The sequence below is a fragment of the Tachypleus tridentatus genome, chromosome 8 (genome assembly GCF_004210375.1).
Source record: "Tachypleus tridentatus isolate NWPU-2018 chromosome 8, ASM421037v1, whole genome shotgun sequence".
NCBI classification, from domain to species: domain Eukaryota; kingdom Metazoa; phylum Arthropoda; class Merostomata; order Xiphosura; family Limulidae; genus Tachypleus; species Tachypleus tridentatus.
The window spans coordinates 15,993,045-16,013,345 of record NC_134832.1 but is presented as its reverse complement, the minus strand read 5'-3'; the positions used below and the strand labels follow the sequence as shown (position 1 = coordinate 16,013,345).

The window sequence follows — 20,301 nt, the reverse complement described above, 5'->3', positions numbered from 1 at the left end:
AGAAGTCATATTTCACTCGCAGTTCGTTACTCATTCAAGATACAAAAATGCCAATCTAATGTAAAAAAACAGTCAAATTCTAATTTCAAGTAGCATTATTTTAAAAATATATTCTTCTATTTTTGTACACGCTACTTTGTATAATAATTTGTTATTTAATTATGTTGAAAACAACGTCAAAAAGGTTAACATTTTAAATGCGATTTCATTTCTAAGAAAAACAGAAGGATGGAAGCTTGTTTAAAGAGGATTATTTTAGCCATGTTAAGTAATATTACCACTAATATAACATTAAAAATTAAGATGGAATGTTAATTACAGAACCTCCTATGTGAGTTTCTGGTGGGCTTGTCATTTTTGTTTGTTTGTTTTGTTTTGTTTATTAATCAAATAAATGGTTTTAGACAGAAAGTTATACTCTAGGCTATCTGCACTTTGCTTACCGTTGAGGCACCAAAGGGCTTACAAATAATAATTATTAAAAATAACAACTACAACTGTTTGACCTTAAACATTTACATTTTAATGTCCTATAGTAATAATAAAAATAATAAACAATTCACTGAGAGAAATTTTCTTTGGTCACAAATGAAGTTAAGTTTACACACAAAAGACACATATTTACAGACAAAAGAGGAAAACATTCATTTTGTACGTCATATTCTTATAATGTCTATCTATTACGTTTTGTTACGTAAAACATATGCTTTGGTTTACTTGCTGTACGAGGACAATAGTGCTTGCCGCATGTCAATCTTGATGTTCCATAATTTGCAGTCTTTTCAATTAAATAGAACATTTATCACCGAATATTTGACGTAATTTTTGTTTGTTTGTTTGATTAAGGTGAACTAATTATATCTACTCCCCATTGATTGGTCGAATAACTAGCAATCCACCAATAACTTCACTCGTCGTAATCCACCACTACACATGAAATACAGAAGTCTTTCACACTTTAGTAAAATCTATCACGCACACATACACATAAGCATAAGTAATTACTAAGAGTCACTATGCTACAAACATTCGTTAATATAAATACTTGCCGTGTATTTCCAATAATAAAACTCTTTAATTGTTGAATATTAATATTCAATTTGGTAAGAAACTTTGTAAACCTGTGTGCTTGTAAGTACAACATTAAACAAGTAATAATAATAATTAACATTGAAGTTGGTAATGTTCTTGGGTATATTTCGTGTCACCACTGATCACTATATGTTTCCACGAGATACTCAGAACAACAAACTAATATTCTACTGCACGAACAGCTTCAAAATGTTATGAATATTAATATATTTAAAGTGCGCCATTTTAGGTGGATGTTCTCAATACATACATATTATATATATATATATATATATATCCGAACTTTTGGAAGTCTGCCCAACTTACGTCTCTATATGCACAGCTATAAATATAAACACTTCATTTAGTTTTTAAATATAGAATAATGATTCACAACACAGTTTTTGACGTTAACGCGAGAACTTTTAAACAAATCCTTCTTGACTAGATGGTTACTTTTGCTCGTACCTAATTTCAGGCTCGCGTTTTGATGTTGTCGTCATTTTCAAGCACGAGGGAAGGTCTTGGAGATCACCCTCTTGAGTGCTCTGCTGCACATGCACGTGAGGTTCAGGGAAGAGAGATGTCGTTCTGCTAATGTCCGACGAATGACTGTGGTGACCAGTAGGGTCAACTGATGAGGTGGGACTAGAAAGTGCGTGGAGATAATCGCTCTGTGATGACAATGGGCTGTTCAATTCGTCGGGGTCAGAGAAGCATGAAGTTGACCTTTCATGGGATATTAGGTCATTTTCGTTTGGCTCGAAACCGGAATCATCCGAATCGGGATTATTGTCATGGTTACCCAGGAGCTCTGCCTCCTGCAATAGGAGATGTTGCCAAAGTCCGAGCACTAAAGGATCGTCAGGGGCAACCTTTTCTTCCTCTATTAAATAACGGATGGCTTCTTCTGCACAAGCGCGATAACCGGCAACGAGCTCGTGCATCTCCTGTATATCTGTATCAGAGTCCCCAACTTGAAAGGCCAGTGGCATACTGTATTGTTATACTTTTGTTCTAAAATGTGTTCATACTACCAGCTCTGTGGAAAAGAGACAAAGAAAAAAATATTTAGTATTTTATGTGGAAAAAAAAGTATACAATAAATATCAAAAGACCTCTAAAAATAATACTATTTTATACAACAAAAATCATCATCTTTTATCATCATGAAGTAAATCTAAGTGTATAGTTTCGCAATGCTGAAACAGTAAACAAATTTCTAGAGTATAATGGAGAATTAGATTCGCTCATTGATAGCATACGATACCAAAGACACGTAACAGTAAAAATATGTGAAACAGTAAAGCTATTGACCAAAATAATTTGCAAAGAACATTCTTCTGTCAGTTCGTAATTGCATTATTTCAAATATGACAGAGACACAACTCGTTACCTATAGAAACAACACTCGAATAAAACAAAACTATGTATGTGCGGGTGACTGTTTCTTTTTCGCGCAAAGCTACGAAATAGGCTATTCGCACTCTGTTCACCACAGGGAATTTAAGCCTTAGTTTTGGTGTTATAAGTCCATAAATTTACATTTGTCACTCATTCCCTGGGAGATACTTTAGAAATACAGCCTGTAAGTATGATATAAAAAAACGCTTGCCACAAAATGCAGACACCTCGTTTAATGCAAGGGACAGTAAACTGATACAGATCGATCGAAATTTCTAAATTTCATGTAAATCATGCACAAGAAAAAAGAAAGAAAGATATATTATGAGCTAACATGTAGAAAAGTACAGTGTATGAAATGTTAATCAATAGATATGGCATCATTTCTTTAGAGTTTACAAAAATATATTTATTAGCAAGACGTTTCGAATAGGGCGCCCTCTATCTAGGCCTTTAAAGAATAAGAAATCGTTGTGTAGTTATGTTTTAACAGGTAAACATTTTATAATGGGATTTTGTTTCAAAGGAATGTTGTAACTATTAATTACTATGGCCTTCTATAAATAACGCAACATTTTCATAATCGTCAAGTTAGCACAACAGTTCCTGAAACCAGTGTCTAATGGTCAGACTGTTTGTTTTTTAACTTCGCGCAAAGCTACACGAGGGCTATCGGCGCTAGCCGTCCCTAATTTAGTAGTGTAAAACTAGAGGGAAGGCAGCTAGTCATCACTACCCACCGCCAACTGTTGGGTTGCTCTTTTACCAACGACTAGTGGGATTGACCGTAACATTATAACGCCCCCACGGCTGAAAGGGCGAGCATGTTTAATGCGACAGGGATGCGAACTCGCGACCCTAAGATTGCGAGTCGAGTGCCTTAACCACCTGGTCATGCCGGGCCCTAATGGTCGTAACTACTTTTTTGTGCGTTTCCCAGCGGGTGAGCGCTCAAACTCTGGGTTCGATTCCCCAAGCTTAACAGAGTGAAAATAACCTGTTATTTGGGTAAAACAAAGAAACAAAACTCTTCTTTGGACAGAAATAATGATTTTGACTTTTTAGAAACTGTCGTTAACTACATACTTACGAGTCTAAACATTTCACGAATATTTATTGCATATCTTTAACTAAACACCTGTTGTTGTTTTTTCGACCTGAAACAATAGTTAACACTTTGAGCAGCGTTACTTTAAGCGAAAATAAATATGTTCCTAATTTCTAACGAAGCGAAATGGAAACGACTTCTTATCTGTTATTAATGCATGATATACGATAATAAATCCTCAATATTTTAATATTTCATCCTGATGCATAATATTTTAACCCAACCTACATTTTAATATATATACCAATATCACTTACATGTTTTAAATTGATCGAATGAATACAAGAGTTCCAATGTACAAATAATTAAAATTTAAATTCCTATAATCAACACATAAGCACGTTTTACATTTTAAACAGCAAGATGGATATCAGTTAGGAGTTGGACGTTTTTTTTTATATTTCTTTTTAAGTTCGTAAGATAATGTTTCTAGAACTTTCCGACACTACTCGCAGAATGTCAGAAGGGCAAGCATCGACTAAAAATTCGCGAGTCTAGTGGGACAGCTTTGAGACCAGTGTATATATAGCAAAAATTACTTCTTTCTACCAACACGTCATATCATTAGTTTAATATTATAGGGGCCAGGATATACTCAACTGTCAGCTTTATCCCACTACGTATATCGACCAAAAAAAAAATACTTTTTTTTCAACTAACACGTTATTTCATTGATGATCCCCAGTGGTTCAACGGTATGTCTGCGGTCTTACAATGCTAAAATTCGGGTTTCGATACCCATGGTGGGCAGAGCACAGATAGCCCATTGTGTAGCTTTATGCTTAATTCAAAACAACAACAACAATTTCATTAATTTGGTAAGATCAAGCTGAACTGTTATCTCATTGGTTTACTTCTACTAATTTGCCCAAATACTACGAAGACGTAGAAAGGACCAGTTGGCGCAATAAAACAGGCATCTCTTCGTACTCACGCAAAACACTGCATTAGATAAAAAGATTTACAGTAATTTCTAACGATTACTATATGTTTTTTTGTCTGACAGTATACTTTCAACCCGTCGTTCACAACTCTCTAATAGAAAATAGTTCTCGAAACAATCATTCGCCACATAAAACAGTTTCCCTCACACGTACAGTGTAGACACTTAACACGTTGGATTATTGCCAGCGAAGTGCCTGTGGTTTAGAGTATTGTTGTAACGGTTCTTGTTGTTGGGCGGGTTCATTTCGATTACTCAGTAAAAATTATACGAAGTCCATTCCACATCAGCAAAAGTAAAGCAGTTTACTTCATCAGTGTAACTTACACCCCTACCCCATTGATCCAGCGGTATGTCTTTGCACTTACACCGCATGAAACGGGGTTTCGATACCCATGGTAGGCAAAGCATGCGTAGCCCTTTGTGGAGTAGATTTGCGCTTAATTACAAACAAATTTGCACATTTTGCATGCTACGAACGTTAATAGGCCTAACTCACAAATAAATCTAAATACATACCTAGTTGTTAAATTTTCTTCAGTATCTACTACGACACAATTCAAATCTTGACTAATTAAAACATTTCGTAATTGTTCGATAACATGGTAACAGATTAACTCACTGACGAATTAATTTTAGTGTTTTTTAATAAGTTTTTCAGTTCTATAGAAAATTCCAGAAGTTCCGTCAAATCTAAACACTTAGGACATGTTAGGTGTCAAGCATCATCAATACGTCGTGTTCTAAACTTCCTCTAGCAAACAATATGTAACACCTAAATTAAAATATTAAAAGTATAGATAACAATAACCGTTTAAAACTCCGTGCTAACATTACGGATAACAGTGAGAAAATCTGATTGACAAATTCCTGAAATTTGTGCACGATAAAAAAAAACAAAAAATGACATAAGTAAAATATTAAAGCAGAAAGAAAATTCTAAATGATGTCTAGATCACGACTTCTTAAATATTTTATTTAGGATTTGTTTACACTCCTGGTTGAAAAAAGATGTAAAACTATTTGTTGTGCTTTATACTATTTGTGCAGAAACATTGTAAGTTACTGCAGTGTATAAAGGGAATAAGCAAAACCTCTCTAATAACCTCAACAGTGTATAATAAGAAATATATCTACGAAGAAAACATTACATTCACACACAAAAATTACGCGTAGAAAATACTTGATTGAACGCGACTAGCCTTATAGAAGAACAGTTGTTACGCATCCTCGAAGAAAGCTCATACTAGACTTATGCAAAAAAAACAACAAAAAACCTGACAAAATTGAAACCTAAGTTTATCATAGTATTTGTCTTATAATATAAATAAGTATCATAAATTCATTCCTACCTTTTGCATTATTTGTTTAATAATTACTGACGTTTACGATATTGAGCTACGACTAATCTCCTCTCAGCAAAAGCTGCAGAAATATCGACCCAATGCACGTGCGCAACGCGTACGACTTTGGATATTCACGCAAGTCTTTGTAGAAGTAACTCGCCTATGCAACCGCTGCTCGTTTACTACGCACGCAGCACGTGCGCAGCGTACATGTTGGTTTTGATATATGTCGCGTGCGGGCACGTGCGAGGTTTTATTAACAATGTTGGCAGATGGTTGCGAGACTACAATACAGTTTTTCTACAAAGGACCTAGCCCTTACAGCTGGCATCGAGACGTATTGCAGGGCTCAAAAAAACATCTGGTGATCACAACGAGACTAAAATTACAAGTGGCGGAACGACGACAGAGTTTGGGGTTTAACGGTTTTCTGTAAACTTATACTAAAGCTATGTTTCAAGGTAACGGTCCACTGTATTTATGGCCTACAGTCCTTGTTTTCATATAACGGAATCTGGGCATTCTCATTTACGTGTGGGTGCTTTACAACTATTAACACACATATTTACGTACGTAAGTACGTATTTTAATTACGTAAACATTCATTGTTTTAAATTTAACAGTACCCTTCCTTAAATGAATCCTATTATTAATACAAAACATACAGCTATACGCTCGTAAGTGAGAAGTTGTGTCCACAGGGAGGCAGGTAAAAATGAAACATGTTACCGGTAGTTTTGTTTTCATTTCCTTAGTTATACTGCAATGTACAGGGGGCTGTAGTCGTTCGAGAGAGTGGTGCAATCATATCGTATGTTAGGTATACAATTGTGTTATTATATGTTAATATAGACAGATTTCAACTTTTCATTTTTATGTTACTGTACGTGACATTTAGGTGCACTCGAAATATTTCACAATGCGTTGGGTAATGGCGCATTTCGGAGAATTCCTCCGAACGGTTCGCGCACGTATTTGTGAGAGAGGGAGAGATAGAAAGGAAAAAAGAGCATTTATCTAATTCCAAATGCACTTAAAATATCTCACTACATGTATGTATCATATTTAAAATGGTACACTTAATGCCGTCTAAAAAACAACTCATTGAAACACGAGTTTGCTCATCACATATACTGTGATATGGTTTAAAAACCGAAAGTTAGAGAAGCAACGGAACCAACAGACCTAACACTTGCTAATAAAAATCGCTTAGACTATAGATATCCCTCATGCCATAAACTTAAACAGCGTTTTAGACAAGTTTTTGTTTTTCATCGTTCGGTCCAGCTGATGAATTCAAGCATTATACGAAAGATCTCTTGGTTAGTGACTTGTGGAAGGTAAAAGACAGATCCGAAATGCTGTTCTTACACACATCTAATTTCAAATTTGAAATTGAGAAATTAAGGGGAATGAAAAAAATCTGCAGTTTATGTAATTTTTTACACGTAAATTAAACATTACACTTCTTCCAGACATGTGTATTCTTTATTAGGTGATGAAAACTGATTCTGAAGTCTGTGTTATACAGTAAAGCTCACGTTTTATTTCGCATACTAACCAGGTTAAGAACTCAGGTTTTATCATTTCTCATTTCCACTACGTAAGAGCTTCAACCCTCTGCCAAGTGGAACTTTGTTTCTATTTTTACTCCACTGAAGTTAATGAAACAAAATTATCAAGATCGTTGACACGGTTTGAAATTATATTGATAACTATTCTGGCAAAAAATATATAAATACTAACAAAAAGACTAGGCCTTTTACTGTTGAGAACCACTGGAAATACCACTATTTATCAGGTTTATCTTCCTTTGGGACTTTGTTCCTGCTTATTTACAAATTAAATAAAAAATTCACGAATCTTTAATGCATCATCTTCAAGGGTTACGATGACAAGAGTGAAGGCAATATATAGGTTGAGAAGCCATGTTTTATTGACATTATGGCTTAAAGAATGAAACGCGCCGTTTTGGTGCTTGTCCTAAACCTCTGAAGCTCGACGTTACCAAATTATGCCTTTAAGAAGATTATTACATTGTTCAAATAGGCAGCAAACATGTATAAAACACATTAACACTAGAATGAGAGAATACGTTATGTCACTCTTATTTAATACTACTGTACTAATTGTATCATTCTTCCAGTAAGAGCTAAAATGTTGAACTTTCTCGTAATTACCCTGACATCTAGTAGTTTACTTTGAAATTTAAAAAGCAAGTAAAATATTTTAATCAATTAATGAAGTACTGAAATTGAAAGAAAAAAATATTTTGATTCTAAGAATTATAATATAAAATATTTATAACAAAGTTAGATACTATTGATATTCATTATTAAAATTGTTTTCAAATGGTGATCAGTAACAACGTAATACAATTACTATAACCTGTTTTATACTAAGTTTTAAATGTCGTTATATAACATACTCAACCAGGGGCGTAGATCCTGGGAGGGATGGAGGGTATGGTGCATACAATCATCCCCCCTACAGTTTGGTCTGTTGAATTGTTTTATTGCATTACAGGCCTACAAATTGTGTGTTTGTTCTTGTGATTCTCTTGCTCTTACTAATCGAATTAAATAATTAGGCCTAGATGTAGGCTTTGTCAGTAACCGAAATGTACATCTTTAATATAGGCGTACTTCTTAGCTTTTCGATCTAAGTTATAGTTCGTAACTTAGAAAGTATCAGTCAGTAGGCCTAAGTATACATCCAAGTATCGTGGCAACAAGATTACTCTGTGACTGCATGTTTACAGCTTTCAGGTTCACGTAATCAGAGATTACCAATTTGCAAATTGAACAGCCCACATAAGTGGTTGCAAAAATCATCCCCCCATCGGGTGTAAAACATCTACGCCCCTGCACCCAACATACTTTTGTATTCGTTGAACCAACTACACTACTTATGCATTATTGTCATTCATATATAATATTTTTTACCACTATAACATTTTAAAAAAACATGAAATGGTAAAATTCATATGAAAATCATAATTTTTAAATATTAATATCTGTTATAAACGCTGTTCAATTGAATAAGAAAATTATTCTTCCACAAACCAAAAAAAAAAAAAGTTAGTTGGTATATGATTTATTTTTTAATTATTTCATTAAAAACTCTTCAAGTGTTTTTGTCGCGTTCAATACATCGGAGATAATGTACTTACAAATTATTATTATTAAAAGCAATTTCACAGAACAATTTGTTTCTACGCAAGAAAAGTTACTTCCTCAGGCAATACTATTGTGATGTCACACACTCAGAGCGACCTCTAGACGATCGTGATTGTTGGTTAAGTTATCGCGGTTTTGTAAGTACAGGTGACGGCTGAACTGAAGTAAAGATAAAAACACAGCTGCATAGTGTTGATAATAGGCTTATACTTAAACCTTGGAATCAACTGAGTAATCACGATGTTTCCTAAACAGCAATAAAAGCAAAGATGAGTAGAATTAAATAATAAAAATACACTAACATTTCTGCACTGCAGTTTTAAGTTTAATAATTAAATTAATCGTATAGCTAATATAAAGTTTAGTTTCCTATAAAAGTACGAAGGTCAATGCCCTCTTACGTGAAGTCATTGATCAGTATTACTAATTAAATAATAGAAAATAAACCAACGTTTTCCACAACTATTATAATCCCTACGATATTATAACCACAGCAAATGAAAACAACAATGTACGTCTAAAAGACAAAAAGTTGTCTTCGATACCAATAAATAAACAACTTTTTTATTAAAACAAAACCTAACTGCCCAGTCTTTTGGCTACATCTTTTCCACTGAGGTGAATATAAAATACAAATACTTTCGTTTTATAAATAAATAATTAATTATCAGTGTTTCCATAAAAATAGTGACACTTTTAATTCATAAAGGATGTAAAAAAATCCTTTATGGTGGCAAAAACTGGGTTTATCAAAACAACTTAAAAACTAATCAACAGAAGTAATGTTTTCTTGTTTTTACGTTTTTCTGTCACTTTAACTTGAGCGTGGTGATGCAGCTAAGAGTGGAACACAAACAATTATTAGTTTGCGAGAGTACAGCTGCAAACGTCACATGCGGTAAAGGCGGTCGATCTTATAGCAGACACTTGGAGTTTCGTTTATCATTGGTTCATTCAGCAGGTGGTCAGAAAGATTAGAGAAACGACTTTGTTTAGTATTGATAACATTTTTGTTTGTATGACAAGTAATTAATAAAAATAGTTTTAATTGGCTTTTTTCTTGTGGGATATTTTAAATAACAAAACCGTAGTCCAGAATTTTTTTTCTTTCTTTACTATTTTGGTTCCTATTCGTATGTAACTAAAGATATAAAACCACTGATGAAATAATCGTTCTTTTGCTAGAAAAAACAACACCTACTACTGGATGAAAAATATTCTAGGATCAATGAAAAACTATAATAATTTATAATGTATCCCATGATGCAGTTAGTAAGTAATAAATACCACAAGATCTAAAAACATATTAACACATATTTTACAAAAAAATGTTTCATATATATTATAACACAACGAGAATATGCAATTTAAGGTTTGTGGTGCTATGCAGTACTGCACTTATTCTCTGATTTACCTAAATCTTAAACTTCAACGCAAAGTGTCGGACTTAACTTAAGCTAATTGCGTAGGGCCCTTCACTTTGGAGAACATGCATAGATACTTTTGTGAGTGATTCTAACACATGAAGCTGGGAACCCAAAAATCATTCAATTAGCCCACTTATGAACGTACCATATTCTTCTATAGTTCTATAGTTCCCATCATTAACAGTAATTCCATGTATTGATAAGTTTGTTTCAAAGTTTTATGTACTGATGTTTTGATTTTTTTTAATGCTGTATGACTATATTCGGTGTGAATAAGTTAATACTATCTAATTAACTATGCGTTTGTTTTTGTAAAATTATGTAACAGAGTGAGATAGCAGATTTCTGGTTTTCAATAAATAAAGACTCTTTGTACGAGGAAAAATGTCCCATTGTTCATTGAAATGTTAGGTATGCTAGTATGGAAAAGTATTTTTACTGTTATTTTTAGCCCAGCATGGCCAGGTGGTTAAGGCACTCGACTCGTAATCTGAGAGTCGCGAGTTCGAATCCCCGTTACACCAAACATGCTCGTTCTTTCAGCCGTGGGGGCGTTATAACGCGACGGCCAATCCCATTATTCGTTGGTAAAAGAGTAGCCCAAGAGTTGGCGGTGGGTGATGATGAATAGCTTCCTTCCCTGTAGTCTTACATTGCTGAATTAGGGACGGCTAGCGCAGATAGCCCTCGTGTAGCTTTGCGCGAAAGTAAAAAATAAACAAACCTGTTATTTTTTATTTTTTTATTGCCGCGTACTGTGAAGGGTTCTGTGCTTTGTATCCTGCAGTATCCTGCCTAAGGCCTGAAACTATTTTATGTGAAACAAAATTAATGAATCATGTACGTTTTATTAATCACGTATGCTCCACCAGTCGTATACCTACAAGATAAAAAGCAGCGAGAGCAACAATAACACTATGTAACACAAATTTTGTTCCTGGATAGTATGTGTTATTTCTTAATTACTTATGTTGTAAACGTACAGAAAATGGCCATTATTCCCTTCAAACTTTGCTTTTGTGACCTGGATAATTAAATTTAGAAATTAACCTATTTTCCATGTAAAAACGGGCAAATTTGCACATTTTCATTTACATAAGGTCTGAATAAAACAACATATGAATCAATATTTACATCCATAGCCGTCCATAATTTAGCAGTGTAAGACTAGAGGGAGGGCAGCTAGTCATCAACACCCACCGCCAACTCTTGGGTTACTCTTTTACCAACGAATAGTGGGATTCACCGAAACATTATAACGCCCTCAAGACTGAAATGGCGAGCATATTTGGAAGTGTGATAAAGACTATATCAAACGTTCGAACAAATCGTGAATGTGAACTCAAAATTGTAATAAAATATGCACATCAGTCAAACAAATAATTATCAGTAAAATTCTGTTGGCCATCTAGCGGTTAAGTGAAGTGTGTGTGCAATCACATTAAAAATACAAAAAATCCGAAACCTAAGTTAGTCAAATCAAAATTATATTTATAATATTTAGATACAACGAAGGAGATATTGGTCCATATATACTGTCCTATCCTCTAAACTGATCTAAAGCTATTAGAAGAACAAAAAACTCAAAGCCAGCCATTAGCACTAAAGAAAAAATGTTATATATATATATATATATATATATAAAAGTGTAAATGCGGGTTTGTTCCTTATGCACGGCTACATCTCCAGTCTCGGGCTCCAGATACAACTTTGTGCAGGAAGTTTGTTGTTTTTTTTTAATTTCGCGCAGAGCTACACGAGTGCTATCTGCTCTATCCGTCCTTAATTTAGCAGTGCAAGACTAGACGGAAGGCAGCTAGTCATCACCACTCACCGCCAACTTTTGGGCTACTCTTTTACCAACGAATAGTGGGATTGACTGTAACATTATAACGCCCCTACGGCTGAAAGGGCGAGCATATTTGGTGCGACGGGGATTCGAATCCGCGACCCTTAGATTACAAATCGAGTGCCTTAACCACCTGCCCCTGGGCTATGTGATCGCGGCTTCAGAAGCCATTTTGAGGCCGCAGAATGAGGCAAAAATGAGCATTATAGCAGTTTTTCTCAAACAGAAAAGGCCGTTTTCTCGGTATGTGTATTTTGTAACGGTTATTAGTTCCGTTTTTTCTCTAAGTGAGGATTCTGCCAATCATATTATTCATAATCAATTATGTGAGAAATGATTTAAAAATGTCGTGAAGCCTTCGCTTGTTTCTCTGCTCATTTTCTCTTCGCTTTCTCCCTCTTTCTCTCTGCTCTTACCCATCTCTTTCTTCTACACATACATGCCTACTCTCTAACTCTCCTTACCTGAAAAAGGCTGATGCTTTCCCTCAAACATGCGCGAGCATTCCCTCAACAAAACAGGTTAACTTCAGCCGTATCTTTTGGTTTGCTTGCGTGTACTCGCAACAATCACCTAAACGATGACTTTACAAAAACGTTTGGTATCGCAAAATTTTCATTTTCGTTGTGTTGCACCAAGAAAAGAATAAATCAATTATTCATTAAACGGTACGAGTATAAAGTCAGAATACGCTGCATACAATACTTGACCACACATTAGAAATCAGAATACCAAAAGGTAGAGAATTTTGTTTTGGAAACTTGAAATGCCATGGAAAACACATTCAAGAAGGAGAAATGTATTTGATTAAAATAGCTTTAGATTTTTTTCGCACATTGTTATTTTTATTGATTTCAATCAAAAATTTAGTTGATTTTTAATCACAATTAATGTGGTTTATTTATTCAAAAAACTCAGGATATTTAAAAGCTATTTTCATCTGAGCAATTCCAGGTACTCTGCCAGTTGATTATAAAGAGCATTACAATCAATACTGCCTATAGTTAAAAGACGTAATTACCTAATAATAATGGTTACTTTAAACTTCTTAAAACATGATTATCTAAAAATTAAATCATCATAAAATAATTAATATATTAAGATATCACAAACGCACATAGAATTTTCACTTAGAATTGAATTAATTTGTATTTTATAGTTTCTGTTCCCTGATTCGTTAAGGTTGATGACAATAGAATAAAATTCCATAAGTTACTATTCAAGTCCCCTGCTCGGACGGCGATAAGTCTACGGCTATTTATAACACTAAAATTAAAGTTTCGATTCCCCTCGGTGGACACAGCAGACAGCCCGAAGTAGCTTTGCTATAAAAAAAAACAACACGCGCACTACCGTTCAAAGATTGTCGTTAGATTCAAAACAATTCGCTAATATATATATATATATATATATATATATAAAATGGTATATATATACCATTTTATTTTTTACAGTTGTACTAAAATATTTGTTTGCCGGAAATTTCGTAACCGCAGTCATAAAACTATACATATTTTCAGCAAACATATTAAATGAGTTAGTGTCATTAACAGAAATAATAATCTAGATTTATATAACTTTATTTAAATCATTTGTTTCAAAATTCTAGAATCAATATTCTCCATGAAAGATACACACTATACACAGTTTTTGCACCCTATTCTTTTTTTCATAGCGTTCCCTATATTGAACCCCTGTCTATTTGAGCGTTGTTTAGGCTGGGACCTTTACTGTTCCAGTTTATAACAAACTCTTCTAGCTGCTGTTACTACATTCTTTACACAGAATATTTTTTTTGTGTGAAATTCGTGGTGTTAAAAACTATACATAAAAATACCTGCAGTGAACCACGTGATCTTTTTACACGTCTCATCAATATTTGTTCATGAGCAACTTTCTTGAAAGCAAAGTAAAAGTCATTACAAAAGCAAGGTTTTTTCTACTTAAGTCTAATTTCTGAAAACTAGGTGGCCTTACAGAAGAAACGCTTTTAGGTCTATTTTTCTCGGTGCATCTTTAAATCAGTTCTCATCTGTACGATCTGGTGTTAAACTATCACGACTTAGCTCTCAAAGTTTAAAACTCGTGATCTTTAGTCAATATGCAATATTTTACCGTCTGAAAGCAATGGCAGAAAAACCAGTTATCACAATTCCCTGATGAAGATTCTATGTTGTTTAGAGATCTGTGCTTTTGGACACTTAATCTGATATAGAAAATCAACATTTCAATTTGACGATTTTTCTAAAACTTTTAAAGGCCTACATAAAAAGGCATACTAGTGCACAAAAACAAAAATGAATTGGGTAGGATATGTGCGCGAGTGCGCGTGTTTTCTTATAGCAAAGCCATATAGGGCTCTCTGGTTTGTCCACCGAGGGGAATCGAACCCCTTGAGTGTTGTAAATCCGATATACAGATATGATATACAAATATAATGTGATCATTCAAGTATTTGGTAAGCTCTGGTTAAAGTTGAACTATATTCTATTTTGCCCACTCCTAAGCACAGCCTGGAATTGCTTGGTGGTTAAGGCACTCGACTCGCAATATTCGGGTCGAGGATTCGAATCTCTCTCACTGAATACACTCGCTTTTTTAGATGTGGGGACATTAAATTTACGGTCAATTCTACTACTCACTGGTAAAAGAATAGCACAAGAGTTGGCGGTCGGTGGTATTGATTAGTTGCCCTAACTCTAGTATATCACTGATAAATTAGGGATGGCTAGTGCAGATACCTCTCGTTCAACTCTTTGCTCGAGCTTCGGAACAAGCCAAACCACTTCTAAACCAGTTGCAATCGGTTTGGGTGTGACCGTATCTGGGACAACGCCTAGAACTGAAATTAAAATGTTGTCTTAGATTCTCAAACATAAAAGAATGCTGTTTTTAAAGACAATCTAACTCGATGAAAAATCCTGAAGTTTCCTATTGCAGTCAACCGTGGACCTAAAAGCTATTTTCTATAATGTTTATGTCAAGCACAAAGCTACACAGCAAGCTATCTATGGTCCACTAACACCAGGTATTGAAATTCGATTTTTTAGTGTCAAAAGCCTTGGACTTACCGCTGGGCCACCAGGAGGCAACTACTGTCATACTTGTCTCGTGACGCGTGATGCTTATATAAAAGGTTTCTAATGGACTAGCCTCTCAGCTAAAATGCAAGAATTGTTGTGGCATCACCATCGAAGCTGGAAATCTCTAAACCTTCCTACTCGGACATCTCTGTAAGATGATTGGTCGAAGTACCGAGTATTTACTCAATGAACTTCGAATGACATGTGAAAGCATTCACAAATGCATGTCTCAGTTCTTGTATTTTGATCGAAAAAAAGACAATTTAATTCACTGAAAATGTAGTTTACTGACCATTATCATACTTTGAAAATATTATATTATATCCTGATGCTTACTTGTAAGAATAAGACCCACTTTGCTAAAAGAACTTTAAAAGCGGAAATTCATTTATCTAAGAACAAATTTAAGCAAAAATAATATATTTATCGATATACTGGGACGAGCATGCGTAATAAACCATCGCTGTCTTGCTCATTCTAATCATTTTGAAGTAAATTAATTTAAAGAAACAGTATATTACTGGATGGTTAACTGTATTTAAACGAACGATCTGCGCATGCTAAATCAGTGGTGTGCGCCCCTGGTGACTCACCGGCAAACATTATACACTAAACATAAAAACGGGGTGTCGATACCTGAGATGGGCAGAACATATGCAGCCCATTGTACAGTTTGGGGCTTAACAACAAACAAACAGTGTTGTGTCGTAGAACCATGGTCGACATGTTTATCACGTTGTTTAGATTTATGGCAAATTCCCAATCACTCGACAGCGCAACGTCGCCACAGCTATGGTCAGGGAATATGTCACAACAGCCTTTTCAGAATGAAATACAGCTCTTCAGAAAACGTGATATTTTGGTTTATTTTTGAAGTCTCATAGCAGTAATATATTTCTGTGAAGAAGCGGGCATCGCCATCATTCGAAAGTTTTTGTTGTTTTATTTTACCATTTCTTTACACACAAAACTGTTCAATGACTTTGAACAACGTCTGGAACAATTAATATTATTTTTATTTAATAAAATGGTGAATACTGTGTACTTTCCGTAACTAAAACAATGCCAAAAAATGTTTGCCTCTAGCAATTTATGTACTCTCGATCATTAGTAAGGTGTATAAATGGTGAACCAACGGTTGCAAACGACAAAGGATGTTTAGGGTGAATATGTAAGTTTTATAGTAAATAAAGAACAGAGTATTTCGTCATTATTGTGTTATTTGAACATTTACGAGTACATTGCAAATCCACAGTAAAAGAATACATCTGGTGTTTTTTTAATGTTTAAGCGAATGTTAAAATTTTCTCCTCGTGTAGATGTTTACATCATACTACGACTATCTAGACACTCCTGTACCTAAACACCCAGACTCTAGAGGCTTGGGGCTCAAAGCTGAGGGCACGTGACGAGATATTCCCGCCGCTGTGCAGATGCTACTTCCGTGCTTTTCACCTCTCGTTAGCGCCTCCCAGTTTCCAACACCGCTTAGCGTGTTTCAGTTTACACGTTTCTTCGTTTCGTTGGTTTTCTTTCAGAATGACCAACTGTTTTTAATTGAAAGTTGTTTTAATAAAATATATTATTTGTAGGTTAAGACTCGTCTAATGGGACTTATATTCAAAACATTACGGTAAGTTGATTTTAATAAACTGATTGTATGTCGACGTTAGTCAATATAGATTAGACAAAAAATATCAGATATTATAATTAGCATAATATATTTCCAAGTCAGTGCAGTTCTTATACATTTTATGGACTTACAACACTAAAATTCAAGGATCAATTCCCCGCTGTGGACAGAGCAGATAGCCCAATGTGACTTTGCTCTAAAAGAAACAAACAAACTTGTATGTTCACTATTTCGTAACAAAAATATGTAGCAGGTAGTACAATGTGGCTTTGCTCTAAAAGAAACAAAAAAAACTTGTATGTTTACTATTTCGTAACAAAAAGATGATATCACTATGTTATGATTTTGTTTAACTGTAAAATAATGGTTATGATAGTTTCCAGATGAAATACGGAAAAACTAAACAGAATGTATTAATCGTGAACAAAGCACCCGGATAAGTAAAAATGGTAAAAACAAACAAGCTAGCCAGCGCGTCATTAAATGTATTACTAAACGCTCTTCCTGGCACGGTTTATGTATACATATTTATTCTATATGCCAGGTGAGCTCTTCCAACGTGTTGTATTACAAACTTTTAATATACTTTAAAAAAAACGTTCAGACAGACGTTTGAACAGAGTTTTTACATTGCTTTTGTATTTTCCTAAGTTGAATTTATAGAACGTTTGTCACATAAATATTGTGCCCTTATTTTACATAATTTATTTTATTTCCTGTCATTTAAACATAATACTTGGTATTAGTTACCATATTGTAGCTTATTTACTAAATATAACTTTGTTTACTGAATTTTGCGCAAAGCTGCACGAGGATTATCTGTGCTATTAAATAGCACGCATAACAATCAGCAAAATAAGAAAAAAAATGTTGGGTTAAATGAGTAATTATCTGGAATTTTCAAGAGGATCTGCCATACGCCAGATCATACTTTTTATTAAATATTAATAACCAATCACGAGAGTTTAAAGGTTACTCAAGCAGTGCGAAACTATAAATCATATTATGTGAATAATATGATTAACTCCCAGCTTGGTTTCATAAAGTTAGTAACGGGTAACGAGCCAGAAACTAAGCATATACCAGCTATAGTTATGAATAAACATACTTCAAGGCATATATTCTAAGACCTACCTTCTTTCTCTATTCTCCTGTACGAATGACGTTGGTTACTACTCCTTTTCGTTCTTCGAGTCAGCAATCCTAACATTCCTGTACACAACTTACCATGCTCTGTACTGAGAGTTGTGGAACGTGCAGTTCACGCGACACACACACGTTGACCGGAAGGGCGGAGTAAAAAATCTGCCAGGAACGTCTCTTACTTGGACTGCACGAACGTTCGTCTACTACCAAACCAACGCTTATGCGGGATGCGTGTCGCGTGCAACTTTTCTGTGGCTTGGGTTGTACTTCTGCACGTGCAATAAACAATGGCGTTTGGCCTGAGGTGATATTCAAATATACACCCCTGTGCCTTTTTTTTTTCTCTTTGGAAATGTTTTTCCCTCCCCTCTCTTAACCTTCTGCGATGCACGCCGGCGTTTGTCCATCTGTTCTAATCTTGACGCTAGCACCAGATGTGAGATTGGCTGGCTTGCCACCAGGTGATCGTCTGCTCTTTCCACGGTTCGACGTGTCTCAATGAAGCCAGATGCTGCATATGTCGTCGGAGCGTGCCACACTTTTAGATCCGCATGGAGCTTCTTTACATTAAAGGGGGTTCTTTAGGTTGTTGTACCTCTAAGTTAGTTCCTGTAGAAGTAGGTGTCAGCCAGCCTCCCATAAAGCTGAGCAGAAACCTTTTTCCTTTTATTCTTTGCTCGCGCGCGTGGCGTCATGACGCTAACTTACTTTTTTACATATCAAAATCACACACGTTTATACTTTTCAGTAGCAATTACCGTGTCAAATGTGCTACACCCAACTATAAAACTGTAACAAATAAAAAGGAATATTTTAAAACGTTTTCAAAATATTTTATGAAATCAGAAAATTATACATCACGTGCCGTAAATATAATTTAAATATACCAAGCATATCTATATAATTATAATTCACAACAAAGCGTGAATGTTGTTATTTTAGAATAGAAATATTTTATAGGTTTTTACTGAAATACATATTCTAAACATTTGTTGTTTTCCAAAGTTACGTGTTTATGATGTCTTTTGAGGATAACTTAATAGACAGATTCCAAAGTTTCGTGCATGTGTGCGGGAACATGTTGATTATTAGAATATTCTGTTAAATACAGTGTGAAATAAACTACTAAAAAAAACCAAAACTGTTATTGTTCTACTGTTACCAATCTATAATATAAAATGACTTAACTCTGAATTGTTTCCAAATACACCACAATATCCACTCATACAGAAACACACACATGCACAATTACAGGTACATATACACAATACACTGGAAGCATTATTAAAATTTTTATCAATATTAAGTGAAAAATATGGAACTTCTGCATCTCGTGTAGGCTGCAATCCAACGGGGGGGGGATAGTATGAAGACAGAACACAAAGGCAAACAATATCAAATAAGGCAGAAGAAAGTAGAAAATAAAAGCCTAAAGGCATAATTAAAAACTGCTTTCCTTCAAAATACCAAGAAAAATGTTCCACCTGCACCTTTTGTATCTCAACAAAGAAATATCTTCATATTTACTGGAAACTTTCTGCAAAAAAACAAATTTTGATGTGAATGTTGACAAATTCGTTTGTTTTTTTTTTGAGTGATTTTGGTATGTACAATGTTGCACGCATGACGCAAATACAGTTCATAAAGTTCCATTTAGTTATCTAGTACCTGTGGTGACAACTTTCCTACTCAAAAAAAATGCAACTTTATATGGCGATTTTACGTTGCTGATTCTAAAAATCATGTTGAAAAATTTACTGGTCACCTCTAGTTTTCGACGAACGATAAAGTTATTCAAAGTATTCTTATATATCTTGAAAATAACTTTTCTTTAATAACTTTATTTATTTCATTGAAAATTCTATTTATGATTGTTCAAAAACAACACAATAGCAATACCAGTTTAAAAATACAATAGGTATAATAATATTCTATACTAAAAATCCATCCAGGTTATGTTCAAAACTCTCATCTTGGTATTTTTATTTTTCGTTACAAAATATCTATTGCGTCTTTTGTGTATGTTCTCAGTTTTACGCTGTATGAATCAACAGTAATCTCCCATCATCGTAAGGTTCCGTGATTCTTGATATCGGTGTTTCAGTGTAAAAA

The 20,301-nt window shown here is 34.5% G+C and overlaps 1 protein-coding gene across 3 annotated transcripts; it reads right to left on the bottom strand.

Moving 5' to 3' along the window:
* Nucleotides 1–500: 500 nt before the first annotated feature.
* On the bottom strand, nucleotides 501–18,644 carry LOC143258586 (uncharacterized). Of its 3 annotated transcripts, XM_076517773.1 has the most exons (4): nucleotides 18,178–18,644; nucleotides 12,792–12,911; nucleotides 1,540–2,113; nucleotides 501–927 (listed from the first exon to the last, which is right to left on the bottom strand). In XM_076517773.1, exons 3-4 carry the CDS (start codon nucleotides 2,064–2,066, stop codon nucleotides 888–890), a joined length of 567 nt encoding a protein of 188 aa, XP_076373888.1. In that variant the 5' UTR covers nucleotides 2,067–2,113; nucleotides 12,792–12,911; nucleotides 18,178–18,644; the 3' UTR covers nucleotides 501–887. The 3 variants fall into 3 exon arrangements, with proteins under 3 accessions (XP_076373888.1, XP_076373886.1, XP_076373887.1); XM_076517771.1 differs by lacking the exon at nucleotides 12,792–12,911 and having other exon boundaries at nucleotides 18,178–18,639; XM_076517772.1 differs by lacking the exons at nucleotides 12,792–12,911; nucleotides 18,178–18,644 and adding an exon at nucleotides 5,879–6,026.
* Nucleotides 18,645–20,301: the final 1,657 nt, after the last annotated feature.

Bases quoted from the DNA above. Each gene is read 5' to 3' on its own strand.
- LOC143258586 (XM_076517773.1), bottom strand. From the start codon at position 2,066: ATGCCACTGGCCTTTCAAGTTGGGGACTCTGATACAGATATACAGGAG. The intron at 928-1,539 runs GTACGAGCAAAA...TTTCATGTGTAG, and splicing joins AAACGCGAGCCTGAAATTAG to TGGTGGATTACGACGAGTGA.